Source organism: Triplophysa dalaica, chromosome 3, assembly GCF_015846415.1.
Source record: "Triplophysa dalaica isolate WHDGS20190420 chromosome 3, ASM1584641v1, whole genome shotgun sequence".
Taxonomy (NCBI): domain Eukaryota; kingdom Metazoa; phylum Chordata; class Actinopteri; order Cypriniformes; family Nemacheilidae; genus Triplophysa; species Triplophysa dalaica.
The window spans coordinates 16,192,322-16,205,903 of NC_079544.1; the positions used below are offsets into that span (position 1 = coordinate 16,192,322).

The 13,582-nt window shown below is 36.3% G+C and overlaps 2 protein-coding genes across 3 annotated transcripts in view; both read right to left on the bottom strand.

Annotated features, from left to right (window-relative positions):
* Positions 1-4,238, bottom strand: part of greb1l (GREB1 like retinoic acid receptor coactivator) — a 42,182-nt gene extending 37,944 nt beyond the window's left edge. Inside the window, exon 1 of one of the 2 annotated variants that reach the window (XM_056742520.1) lies at positions 4,117-4,238. The gene's annotated coding sequence lies outside the window, so the exon portion shown is untranslated. The remainder of the gene's footprint in view (positions 1-4,116) is intronic. The other variant, XM_056742521.1, reaches the window with a different exon arrangement.
* Positions 4,239-5,600: 1,362 nt separating this feature from the next.
* Positions 5,601-8,593, bottom strand: LOC130417190 (tripartite motif-containing protein 16-like). Its single transcript, XM_056742522.1, has 6 exons — positions 7,811-8,593; positions 7,536-7,631; positions 7,197-7,430; positions 6,884-7,037; positions 6,745-6,801; positions 5,601-6,450 (listed from the first exon to the last, which is right to left on the bottom strand). The coding sequence occupies exons 1-6, from the start codon at positions 8,405-8,407 to the stop codon at positions 5,927-5,929; spliced, it is 1,662 nt and encodes a 553-aa protein (XP_056598500.1). The 5' UTR covers positions 8,408-8,593; the 3' UTR covers positions 5,601-5,926.
* Positions 8,594-13,582: the final 4,989 nt, after the last annotated feature.

Consider the following 13,582-nt stretch of genomic DNA (forward strand, 5'->3'; position numbering starts at 1 on the left):
TTTTTATTTAAGTTACATGCTCAGTGATCTCGCAAAAGAAAGAGGGAGAGAACGAGGACGCGGTAGGCTGCACAGATTCTGAAGAAAGTGAAACATTTGTTTGATTGGTTAACGTTTGTGAAGTAATTTGCATATTATATCTACACACGCTTTATAAAATATTGCAATAACAGATAGGCCTACCAACATACCAAAAGCATAAGCACCATGCAATTGGTATCAGCTGATAAATTGTGTCAAAATGTAACACTACAAATGATCACCGGAGAAGTATAACAAAACTGCATCTATAATTGTAATGGTAATTAAAGCAGCTTAATTGTATGCTTTGCTTTTCCTTGTCCAGTGATTGATCATCGTGTTACAGAGATCAACACCAAATACTGAACCAGCTCCTCTTGATTTTATTGATCTCCAATACAGTTAATATTAGATTTTCTCCAAGCCCACATCTCTTTCCTTGTTATGACAGATGGACGTCTCACCACATACTCTACATGACAATGTCAAAACAGGAGATAATACATTGATAAATCACCATCATCAGTAAACCTAGAATACATGTGCTGTTTATCCAGTGGGCATAATAAGTACCATCAAGAGAGAAATTGTATAAATAATTGGCAAGTTCTTTCAAAACTGTTACCGTGGTTACAGGAAACTAAAAATAAGAAATCAATCAACAATAGAGGGTCTTGTCACATGCACCTGTGTTATCTGTGTAGAAGATGTCAAGAAGCTTTCATCAGAACTCCCTGCAGGTTCCTCGCCCACACAGACAATAGGTTTCATATATAACCGTGGAGAAGAGCTTTAGCATGAAGCAGTGAGAAGCGTGAAGAAATGCATTCTCATTGACCAACAAACAGTAAACAAACCTTTTTTTCTAGCACTCGTTAGGAAACATGGGCCAAATGTCACATTTTAAGCTCGGCTGAATGGAATTCAAAAGAGTGTCAGAAGCTGTCTTAAAGCTGACAGGCCAAAATTCAATCGAGTATTGCCTGATTTTATATGAATATTTATAAAGAAGTGGTCAACAAGCATCCTAACATGTTAAGACTTTAAATGGATGTACGAAATATTGAGCAATTACGTTGCATTATGTTTAAAATAGCTCATTCAAATAAAAAATATTTTATAAATGTATTGGTGCCTATCATTGAAAATGATTTATCAAAATAAATAATTAAAACAGTAAAGTTCTTGAATGAACTAGATTCAGAATCAGATTTTTAACATATTTCATTTCTTGCATCATTTTTTTTGTTCAACAGTGTTTGAAAATGATCCTCTAAAAAAGCAAATTTTAGAGTAAATATATCATATCGTCAAGTGGATGATAAATATCAAGATATTTGTTCCTATATCACTGAGTCCAGTTTGCTGGCCATGCAGGCCTCCAACAGACAGCACCATATTAGAACCTTGACTGCTGAAAATGTCAAACTTCTAAAAAAGGAAAGATAGTCAGTCAAATCCTCTTTCACGAAAGAGAACGAAGGTGAAAGAGATGTCTCTCTACATGCTATGTGAGGACTGGCTGATGGCGGCAATGTAACAGAGGCTATTCTTATCTCCTCCAGATTAACTTCCAATTGTTTTGAGCAAACAAAAGCAGCATCTTAGGAAGCCACCCCCTAAAGGTCCAGATGGTCACCGTCCAAGACCCCTGACCTAAAGGCTCCGCCAGGGGACAAAATTGCACATGCCTCAAGCGCTGAAAGGCCACCCAGCAAACTTAGTTTTCTCGGCCAATCAACAAGGACTGCGGTCAAACCTTCATAAGGTCTAAGCTCGTGCTGATAAAGTGGTGGCTTAGCCAGTTTGTCTGGTCGCCTAATCACCCAGGAATGGCAAATGAGAAGCAGGAGGAACCAGATTAAATTACCACTATAGCTGCATGATTGTATAGAGTATATAACTTAATACCTGACCATTGCCATCTTGATTAAAACCTGACCTCAGTTGAGGTCCTCCCGAGTGTTCCTACTGATCCTAAACCTAAGGAAGTTCTTGCTATGGTCCATTTTGGCCTGTTTGTTGGGAATTGTAGAGGGCTAGTTCTTGTAAAGGTGCTTGGGAGTTATTTATATTGATATATGTACTGCACTTACATAAACTTTGGTAACAAAAAGTGGTGTAAATGTAAGGGATAATCACAGAATTATTACACAGCTCGTTGGAATGCTTGATTCTGATTGGCCAGTCGCCACATTTGGAGGTTTGTTATTCCCAGATTCCAGATATCAACCTCTCAAAACTAATAATACTTGGTAACCCGGATGCAGCAAATCACTTTGACAGGTTTTTTTACTAATTAAATGTGAATATGTCTTTTAATAACATATATGACATTAGATTTACAAATTATTAAACCAAATTACCTGTTCGTGACATTTGAACTTTGTTTACCTTAAAACCAAAAGTGAATGTGTTTTTTTCTCACGGATGGTCTGCATTCGGTAAAAGATTAAATTACATTTCATGTCCAGTTTTTTTTCCCATGTGGCAAGTAGCCGTGTAATAAGCGGGATAATGTACAAGCAGCCAGCTGTTGTCAAAAAATAAGATCCCACAGAGTGATCAGGACCCGACACGAAGCGGTTGTTATTTCTGCGATAACAACCGGCTGCCTGTAGATTATCCCTTACATAAACCAGACAAAGTGATCAGGACCATTCGCGAGGCAGAGGGTCTTGTATCACACTTAAGGGGATTATTTTGAGATAACTAATGGCGGCTTTTACATTAAATGATGTGCTGCATCAGGGTCACCATGTGTTATTAGTTTTTTTAGACTTTAGAGTTAGACTTTAGACTTTAACCACATTTATTATTTTCCCTGCATTTGACTTGCAAAAAAAAAATCTATGGTAGTATTGACAGATCAACAGCTGATCTGCTTCTCTTTCATTATCAAATGCATGTTACGGAGTCCAGCTTTCTCATAGTTGGGTTTTGGCTCCGAAGTGTCTGTGACCTCTAAGGCCACGGAGCAGAAATGTTTAGGGGGTGGGAAAGAATGAGACCACGAGGACACAGGAATGTGACCAAAACATTGCCTTTAAACCTCCAGGTCATGGGACCTTGAAGGACATCAGATGAATGTCCAGTTTAAATGTGAAAGAGGTTGAGACAGACAGGTTTATAGATTCAGGAATGCAACCAAAGGCAGTCAGTTGATCACAAAGCATCTCACAAAAGATATTAGTAAATTCATTACCTTATCAGCCATTAACAAACCATGGTTTAACCATATAATAAGCATAGTTTCTTGATTTTATTTTCAGTAGAAACATAATGACCACTCAACAGAATATGTTCAACTTAGTTTTACCGTACAATAAAACTATGGTCAACAAATGGTAATCTATCAGTTAAAAAACATGGCTAACAACACTTTTCCTAAAACCATGGTTCTTTTTCTTAAGATCAGTCAGCTAAAAAATATGAGGCCAAATGTTAACAAGACCAATAAACTTAAGTCTAAACTTAAGATAAAATACAACCAATCCCTAACACACACTCACCAGATACCATAAGATATCTTAGTTACTACGGTTATATTTCTCCTATAAAGTCAAAATATATCACTATTGCATCTTCCTCGAGCAGTGCCATTTTTTTATTTTCTCTGTTTCATTATTTTTCATTTATTGTCATTTATATAGCCTATAACACAACTTAATTATTTATAAAAATATATCATATGAATGTATGTTTTTATTTTTCTGCCAAGTTTACCTGTAAAAATGAGCAGTAATAAATGTATTGGGGAAAAGTTTGCTTTAAATCGATGTTGATCTCTGCATGCATCTAAACATAATTTCTTTCAATAAAACATTGGCAAATAAGTGTTTACAAACAGTCGATTTGTTAAAGGTAGAAGCAACAATTTATCCTTGTCTATCAAGTGAACATGCGCATAATAAACTAGAAATTAAGTGAAAAGCTTTCACCAGCAATTTCGACATCTGTTGACAAACCTTATTTGTTTGGTATCAAACTCGACTCAACCTTGAACCTCAAATGTAAATATAACCTACACAAATGAAATGTTACCACAGTTTATTTAGAGCATAGCATGCATAAAGTATGCGAGTCATAACTTACCGAATGATAACGATGAAACGTTTGATCCAGATGTTAAAGCTTTCTCTTCTCATGCTGTTTTCACTTCATTCTCGCTCTCGCGGACTAACCGGCTGCTGCTGTGAAACTGCATGTGACGTCAGGAGAACGGACTGTATGTTCTGTCACGTCGAGTCACGTACCGTTTGCTTTCAGTGTATCTGCAAAAAACATTCAGCTCCGTGAAAAAAATGACTGTCTGAGGGTTGTCATTGTTCAAATACCATTATGAACAATCAGATATTCACCAATCAAATTATGTATTAATTACTGTAGTGTGCTGTGGGCCTTTTCCCAATAGGATTCAATTAAGTTTTTTGGGTTCTTATCCGTCAGACAATCAAACCCAACACAGCAGACCCACTTACTCTAGACTAATGTTTCCATTAAAACCTGTACAATATGATGTTGCTATTGTTTATTCAGCAAGAACGTGTGTATACGTGTGGTCGAACTTGTATTTCGTATGAAAATATCATGTATTTTGAACGTAAAATGGTTTTTAATGACGTCACATTCTTAATTGGACAATGAAGTAAAACAAGTGCTGCTCTCATGTTCTATTCCGGAATGATTTATTGCTGGTTTAGCTTATATTTCAGTGAAATTGCATTTATATTGAGCTTTTGACAATATATATAGTTCAAGATTAACGTGTTTTCTAGAGCACATTTTGCTGAATCTCAGAGTCCGTATTATTTATCAGATTGTGAACAGTTTCTGTGATCAAATATTTTCAGATTTTTGAGTAGGCTACATATGAGGTAACAATGTATCTACCTATTATAAAACGATTCATTTTGTCTTTAAATACTGTCACTTATAAATTAGGAATATATTATTGTTTCTAAAATATTATTCACAGGTTTGACTCTAGCGCCCTCTACTGGAGGTTTCATGATCAGCATCGTGATCAACCTGATACCATCATCAGTAAAAATATTTGTCTTTCCAAAGCAGAATCATTAGTGTACAATATATGCTAGAGAAAATATAATACACAGCAAGAATGTAAAACATAGTGATAGCCGAGATTATAGATAGACACAATTAAAAGTTCAGATCCGAGAAACATCTGCACAGCTGTGAGCGCTTATGACACCGTTGGTGCAGAATAGAGCATAGTGTGATGTCATACAGAGAGAGAGCCAGTCAGAGGACACAAAAATTGAAACGTTATGCTTTACATAAAAAATGTTTGTAAGAAAATATATACTAAATAGTCTTTTAAAGTTTATTTATGGCAGGTATTGTTAGTAACTTTGTTTTATCTATTGTTCTTGTGGCATTGTAAAAAAAAAAATTTTTTTAAATGTATTCTCCTTTGAAATTACTTTTTAAAGATTCTTTTAATAATACTTTATTATAGAACAATTCATGTAATAAACAGGGACTTGGGGCAAAATTGCCCTGGATCGATATAGATTAACTAACACCAAACAACATAATTTTAAATGTATTTTATTTTATTTAAAGCTTATTTACACTCCAACCAAATGATAAGGAAAACATCTCAAAACAAAGCGGCTTAAAAGATTCAGCAGATCGAAGTGTCAAAATTTGTTTAAATGACAATTCTCATTTGTAACATAAACAATATTACAGTAGCAAAATGTTACTAAAAGTAAAATGAAGTAAAAAATGTAAATGTTACTAACCTTCTAAAGAACTGGCCACGATATCTTTTTAACTTTAAAACATTAAATTTCTCTTTGAAATAAAGGCATTTGTCATTTGTGTAATCATACATGTAACATTTGTATAATCTTTGCACATCCTGTTGGACGAGATGCTACAATTTTACTGTAGATTTGTTTTTGACAAGAAACCCAGGATAGAGAGGTTGAGTGTATGTTGTCTGGACTTTGTGGATGAGTGTCATCGTTTTAGCAACATTGTAGTAAGACAGAGTCCCCGCTCTGTAATCAACATACACACCTATTCTATCGCTGATGGAGGACACAGCGAGTTTAATCCATTTATTGTTGTGTACAAATGAGCATTTAGAGGGAGAGCAGAGCAAACTCCAGGACTGATTATTCCCCCCGAATAAACACTCATAACCATTTCCCTTTCTGCTGATGCTCTTATATGACACTGAAATTAACACACCTTCATTCCCACTCCACTCAAGCTCCCAGTAACAGCGTCCACTGACACTCTCTTTACACAACACCTGCCACCAGTGATCAAATCTGTCGGGATGATCAAGGTACTGATGATGGTCTGTATCGGTGTTGGTACCTGTTCTGTTCCCATCCGACAGACGAAGATGTTTATACACGGTGTTTGAATCCAGTGTGAACTGAGTGGCGTCTGATAGAGATAAAAATACTTTAAACTTCAGTTTAACAAAAGTCATATTTAATAAATCCGTTTATTTCCATATTTAGATTTTTTTATTTAATATATTTTCTCCTCAATTCATGTCTTTTAATCAGACTGGATTAGGAAAAGCAGGAAAATTTAGGACCATTTCAACTGATATTACAGTATGAAAACATCTTTGATATTATTCATTGTAAATTTGCATTCAATTTTTAACTCAAAATCTGCATTTTTTCCCCTAGTACACCGTGTGTATATTTAGGATATGTTAAAATTCCTTACATCGCAGCAACTCTTCCCTGGTCTTGTGTTCATCAGAATTAATTCTGATATGTGTAACTAAGAAAGAAAATACAGACATCAGTTAGATATAGTCACATTATAAATATATCCATAAAATAAGTAACATCTGCTACTTTACCTCTATTAGGCAAACTTTTTATCTCGTCTCTACAGAAATTCTGCAGTTTTTCTTTCAGTTGAGAGACCGAATTTCTAACATCATCAAAAGAGAGCAGAGGACTGATGTTGCCCGAGACTGTGGAGTTTAGAGCTGCAGAGACCGATTGAAAACTCTGCAACAGAAAAAAAAAATCCACACTTACTCTACTAGACAGCAGATATTTGATATGGTCCCATTATTTTTAATACTCTTTACATTAAGTGGCACTTACATCATTTGCAGAATTAGAGACATTTTTTAGGACAGAAATTGCATTTCAGTGTTGTGATACCTGCAGGAAATGGATGTGATTGTCTGTGTGTGAAAACTGCTCCAGGTCAGCATCTCTCCTCCTCAGATCAACAATCTCCTGCGCCAGTCGCGCCAAGATTCCCTCAGCTCGACTCACTGCAGCCTTTTCCTGATCTCTGATCAGCTGTGTCACCTCAGAGCGACGTCTCTCAATGAAGCGGATCAGCTCAGAAAACATCCTCTCACAGTCCTCCACTGCCGTCTGTGCAGAGCGCTGTTCAAACACCCATTACAGTCAACTCCTATGCATTGTGTCTGAAGTCTGAATCTCAAACTGCTCTTCTAGCCGTCAACACGTGTTCTTCAACTCAAAACTCACCTTATGAGAATCCACAGCGTCTCTCACCTCCTGAAGTTCATCCTCTCTCTCTTGGATTCTCTGCTGAATTTTTCTTTGCGTCTCTCCTAAAAGTGTCTGTCAAATATATAATAATAAACAATGTTAGGGAAAACATGTAATGGCAGAGAAGCCCACTGACTCTGGGTTAAATTGAAGGGTCAATGTAAAAATGGAAATACAAAAATGTCAATGTCCTAGGAGAGCACGTGCATCATGATAAAAACTGTGTGTATTTAGTTAAGGAATTACAAGACCTGTTTCTCGGTCCTTTCTGCTGTAGCTGATATAGTATTGTGGTTTTTATGTTTGCCCAACACACATAGCAAACAAACGCACTGCTGGTCGGTACGACAGAAAACCTCTAACAATCTGCCGTGTTGAGAACACATCATGGTCTTTAGGTGTCCACTTGCATCAGTTATCTTGTGGCGTTTAACAGAGTGAAACTCCTCGTGGAGTTTAAAGTGAGTCTGACAGTAAGATTCATGACAGACTAGACATGATTTCACAGCTTTGTATTTTCTCCCAGTACATTTGTCACACTCCACATCTTCCGGTCCGGCGAGACAGTTAGAAGGACCAGCAGCTTTACGCTTTGGCCTATGTTTCGTCTTTTTCAGGCCCTGCACCAGATCAGCAAACATCACATTCTTACATAAAGCAGGTCTTGGAGTGAATGTGTGTCTGCACTGCGGGCAGCTGTAGACTCCCGTCTGATCATCCTGATTCCAGCATTCTGTGATACACTCCATACAGAAACTGTGTCCACATGGAATGGTCACTGGATCCTTCAGTAAGTCCAAACATACAGGGCAGCTGAACTTGTCTTGATAAAAGCTGGCTTCTGCCATGTTGCTGTACTAGTTAAAAATCCACAAACAACTAAACAACGCCTCTTATAAAGTCGGGGTTTATCAGTATACACCGCAACTGCTCGAATCGAGAGTCGTCCCGGTGATGAAACCAAACAGTATATTAACAAAACGCCGCAGTGCTATAAAAACCATTAAAAACGTGAAGGAAAAGTGTACGAGGAACTTCCGTCTTTTTAAGTAAAAAGACCCAATAGAGGGATGGACGTGTCGTCACTTTACCAAGTGAGCACGCCCCTGTATGGAAGGCCGGTTTGGCAAATATTTCTTCAGACGAAACGTGTAGATACGTCTTTGTTTTAGCCAATGGCAAGTCCCGAACGGGGAAATGTGCATAAAACTGATTCAACATATAGTCGTGACGTCATCATTTACGTAACCAAGTGTCATTTAAGTGTGACATTGCACGTGGTCCTATGTCATTCGTTTTTATAGGTAAGCACCAAATAGATACACATCATAAGCTGTAGGCTTGTTATTGAAGTAATACACGATTTTCGTTTCACAGAATTTTCTTTACATTATGTTGGATGATTTTATGTAGAAAACAACAGAGCACAAAAACGACTTTAGCTGGGTTTTCACAAACTGGGCCACAAATTATCTAGACCAGTGGTTCTCAACTCAAGTCCTCAGGCCCCCCCTGACAGAATACTTTGGATGTCTCCGTATTGAACACCTGAAGAAGTTAATGAGATAATGAAGTGATGATTGATTCATTAATGATGAACAGGTGATGTTAACAAACACAATCCCTAGAATAAAAACCATAATAGTGTTGAGCTTTCTTTAACTTGTGGCTCTTACCCTTGATTTATTATGTAAAAAATTTTGCTAGCTGAAATAGTTTGTTTCTGAAGCATATTTATAAGAGCCTGACAAAAGACAAAATTATTTCGTCCTGGTATTGGTTATAGCTGTGAAAATGTTGGTTGATTTTTGGTGTGTCACGATATTTGTCAGACTTAAATCCCCCTTATTTGTATCTGTCTTATAACAATTTAAGAAGGTTACATTCCGACAATTTTGTCTTTTGTATGGCTGTTCAGAAACACACTATAACAGCTGATATAAAAAAAAATCAAGGGAAAGAGGCCCACTAAAGGAAACATTATTATGGTTTTTGAACTTACTTATGATGTTTACTTCAGCGATTAACATCACCTGTTCATCATTATTGATCAATCATCACTTCATTATCTCATTAACTTGTTCAGGTGTTCAATAGGGAGACATCCAAAGTATTCTGTCAGGGGGGGCCTGAGGACTGGAGTTGAGAACCACTGACTAGACTATATATAGCAACCCCTTGCATTCCAGTTTCCATTTCTGGAAATGTGTCATGATGGAAAAAGTTTACAGGATTCCGATTAAACGGGTCACAAACATACAGCATGGCAGTCTTGCCTTGAGATTTCTGTGAAAAGGAATTGTCAATTCACCAATTGCATTTTCTTTTACTATTTGACTAGAACAGCGCATTGCGCCGTGAATTTTTTTTAATGAAAATAATAATAGCCTTCCTGTAGCTCAGCTGTCAGAGCGTTGCGTTAACAACGCAAGGTTGTGGGTTCAATCACAGGGGATTGCAAATACCTATGTAAACTTTATAGGATACAGCAATGTAAGTCGCTTTGGATAAAAGCGTCTGCCAAATGTAAATGTAAAATCATTTTACTTTCCTTTTAGCACATATTGTGCATGCAGTTTATCTATGATAAAATAATCTGGTTTTCATTTTCATCTTATTATATATTTATTTAAATTGGGTAGGATTTACCTTCCATAGCAGAGCAGTTTAAATGAATACATAAAAAAGTGCTAAGAGAATTGAGTGATAGATAGAGAGGTTGAGGGAATGTGGTCTGGATTTTGTGAATGAGGATCTTTGTGTCTGAATAGATGTAGAAGGATAGAGTTCCTGCACTGTGATCCACATACACTCCTATTCTTTTGTATGGAGGACACAGGGAGATCAGCGGTTATTGTACTCAAAGGAGCATTTAGAACGACAGCAAAACATTGAAACAAACTCCAGGACTGATTATTGCGTTCAAATACACACTCACTCTCTATCTCCCTTCCTGCTGATGCTTTTATATGACACTGATATATACACAAAATAATTCCCACTACATTCAACCTCCCAGTAACAGCGTCCACTCACACTCTCTTTACTCAAAACCTGAAACCAATGATCAAATCTTTCTGGATGGTCAGAATACTCCGGTAGTTTATAAGTATAGTCGTTTTGTTCCCATCAGGCAGATGGAGGTGTTATTTCACCATGTTTTAATCCAGTGTGAACTGCCTGGAATCTGTTGGAATAAAAACATATAACAGTGCAAGTTTTTAAATAAAGTCATAAATGCCGAAATCATACTGTACATATTTGTCACAGCGCTATTGATTTAATATTTAGCATTATGTTTACAAGGTCTCAGTTTTATTCTTTAGATGCTACTGTATTCTACCTTAGATGCTACCTATCATTATTTTTGGATTGTTTTAGGTTTGTAAAGATTGGTTTATAAAAAGTATTATTTTATATCACAAAAGTATAATCGAAATCCTCAATGTTAAAAACAAACGTGTTTCTCTCAGTCTCTTACATTTTAAGAATTCCTCCCTTGTTCTGTGGGTTTTGGGAGGAATATTTGTGACATACGTAACTAAGGAGATAATGTGATGTTTCTCTTGGCCTAGTGACGGGATCATGACAGAACCCCATGTTTTGTGTGGACAGAGGCACTTATGGTTCGCCATACTTTCTCTCCGGTCTCTTCTTTATTCCAGTCCTCTTGATTCCTTGTTTGTGCTCATTTTGATTTCATGCCCCACAGGTGTCCTCTCCTGATTTGTCCCATTACTTAATGCCCCTGTGTTGTCTGTCCTGTGCTGGTTCATTTTCATTCGTTTCATGTGGGTAAGGGCCTGTCGCTTTTAGTCCAGTCCAGTCCAGTCCAGTCTAGTCTAGTCTAGTCTAGTCAAATCTAGTCATTTGTATTGAATGGTATCTTTAGTCTTGTTAGGTGTAGTTAGGTGTAGTTAGGTGTACCTGTTGTATCCTTGTTCTTGTTTTACCCCCTTATGGGTTTTTGTTTTGTCTTTGTTTAATTTTATTTTATTATTAAAGTATTGTTAAAACCCCTTACCCGCTGTCTGCACATGGGTACTCTGTCCTTGTACCTCACCTGTTTCTTGTAAGATAAACAGACATAATTAATATATCCATATACTATTTTATGGTGTTAAAATCTTGTGCCTTGGGTTTTACATTACATAATTCAAGAGAGATTTGGAAGGCTAAATATCTGTCTCTTTACCTCTACCAGACATCTCTTATATCTCTTATATCCTCCAGATTTTTTCAGATGAGAAAAAAGATTTTCTCACATCAAAACAGCTGCAGAATACTGACAGAAACGTCAGACAATTTTCTTTAGTCTACTCCAAAACTGTTCTTCCACTCATAAGTGATGCTTTTCTGACAACTAGGCAACTATATTGCATTTATTGCATTAAATATATGCATTTATACAACAGTTCGATTGTGTAGATCAATATCGGAGTGTCCATGGCCATTTAAACTGCCAAGTTTCAAGAGTGAATCCCCAATGATCGTTCCATGTGTGTATGGAGCAGAAGTCACTCCCTTGAAGGACACTTCAAATTTTCCACAAATACCATAAACCCTCAGGGAACATTATTGATACTCATTTCAAAATACTATGATTTGGGACATAGGCTACTTATACACTTTTTTAATAGGCCTACTACTTTTGGAAGCAGGTTATTTTTAGAAACACGAGGCTCTTTTCTCTGCGTCCCTAATTTCCATACTATCCGTCCTAAAGAGTATTCGAGATGCGGGTTGTGTTATGACCGTTTACGCAAGCGCAGAAGCTGCCAGCTAAACCCCCCTGGAAATGTTATTGCACAGTCTAAATTTAACGCACAAAATTGTTGGAACAGTTAATATGAGGTTTAATTGTCGGTAAGACAATCGATGTATTATGACCGTAGGTAGGTCTACTTGAAATAGTCGGTTCCTTGTCCACTAGATGTCAGTATTATACTGCATGTCGTCTTTACCCTTTTAAATCCCAGTGGCCATTTTTGGAACTCTGTCATAATGTACAACAAAGTAAACAAATGTTATTTAGAAAAGATACAGACCCTGTGTTCACTGAACCAAAGAGGAACACCATTAAACACAAACTCTGTGTACCTTAAAGAAAATAATTAAATATAATTAATTTATATTCATATAATAGGGTAGCCACAACTGGGCTAAAGGCTCCATAGGGGAAAGGGCAACTTTGATTTTACTATCTTGTAAACCACTGTATGGCACAAAAAAATGCTGTATAATTTTCTAAAACATGCACTTTTGCCTCTGCATTTGAATATTCAGCTGATCTTTGAGACGATTGCGGGCAAAAGCACAACATTTTTTAGGTGCTCATTATATCTAATATTCGATGTTCGATATTTGTTTTTCAAAATGTTGCAGATTACATGAGAATCTCTACAATAACTCAATATATTTTGAGATAAAGGTCTTATTGATGATTTTCAGGTTTGTTCAAGTTAATTAAAGCAACAATCTTTAAATAACAGAAGAATATTTAAAAGTATGGTAGCCTATTTGGGGTAAAAAGCCCCTTTCTGTTGGGGCTAAAGGAACACTAATTAATGAACATGATGAAACCTGGGTGACGTTTCCATTTGTTGATATGACATGGTTGGATTCAGATAAATGTCAGCTGGGTGTGTACCTTAGAATATCACCATATTTATAATGAAACCATAATATTTAAAATATTATATTAATCATATAATATCATATCATTGACTTTAAATATATTTCATTATTATGAGATCTCCAATGCTTTCATAAGGTTTCCTTTTTTAAAATGATTCAGTTTCTCTTTTTTACATTTTGTGATTTTAACATATTTTAATGACAGTACATTTATTGAAATAATTTAATTATAAATTAGCCAAGTAAAAACGTTGTAAGTGTTTACTTAAACGTATTAAAACCATATTATTTTGTCTAATGTTTTTGCCTTTTATCCCATGCTGGTGAGGTTTTAATCCGTATGTGAGAGAAAAGGGTCCCCTTCGCCACCTCATACAGTTATAAGA

Coding starts and splice junctions, on each gene's coding strand:
- LOC130417190 (XM_056742522.1), bottom strand. CDS start 8,407: ATGGCAGAAGCCAGCTTTTATCAAGACAAGTTCAGCTGCCCTGTATGT. Junction 7,431..7,535: donor ACGCTGTGGATTCTCATAAG/GTGAGTTTTGAG, acceptor GTGTTTGAACAG/CGCTCTGCACAGACGGCAGT. Junction 6,451..6,744: donor CAGGGAAGAGTTGCTGCGAT/GTAAGGAATTTT, acceptor TATCTCTATCAG/ACGCCACTCAGTTCACACTG.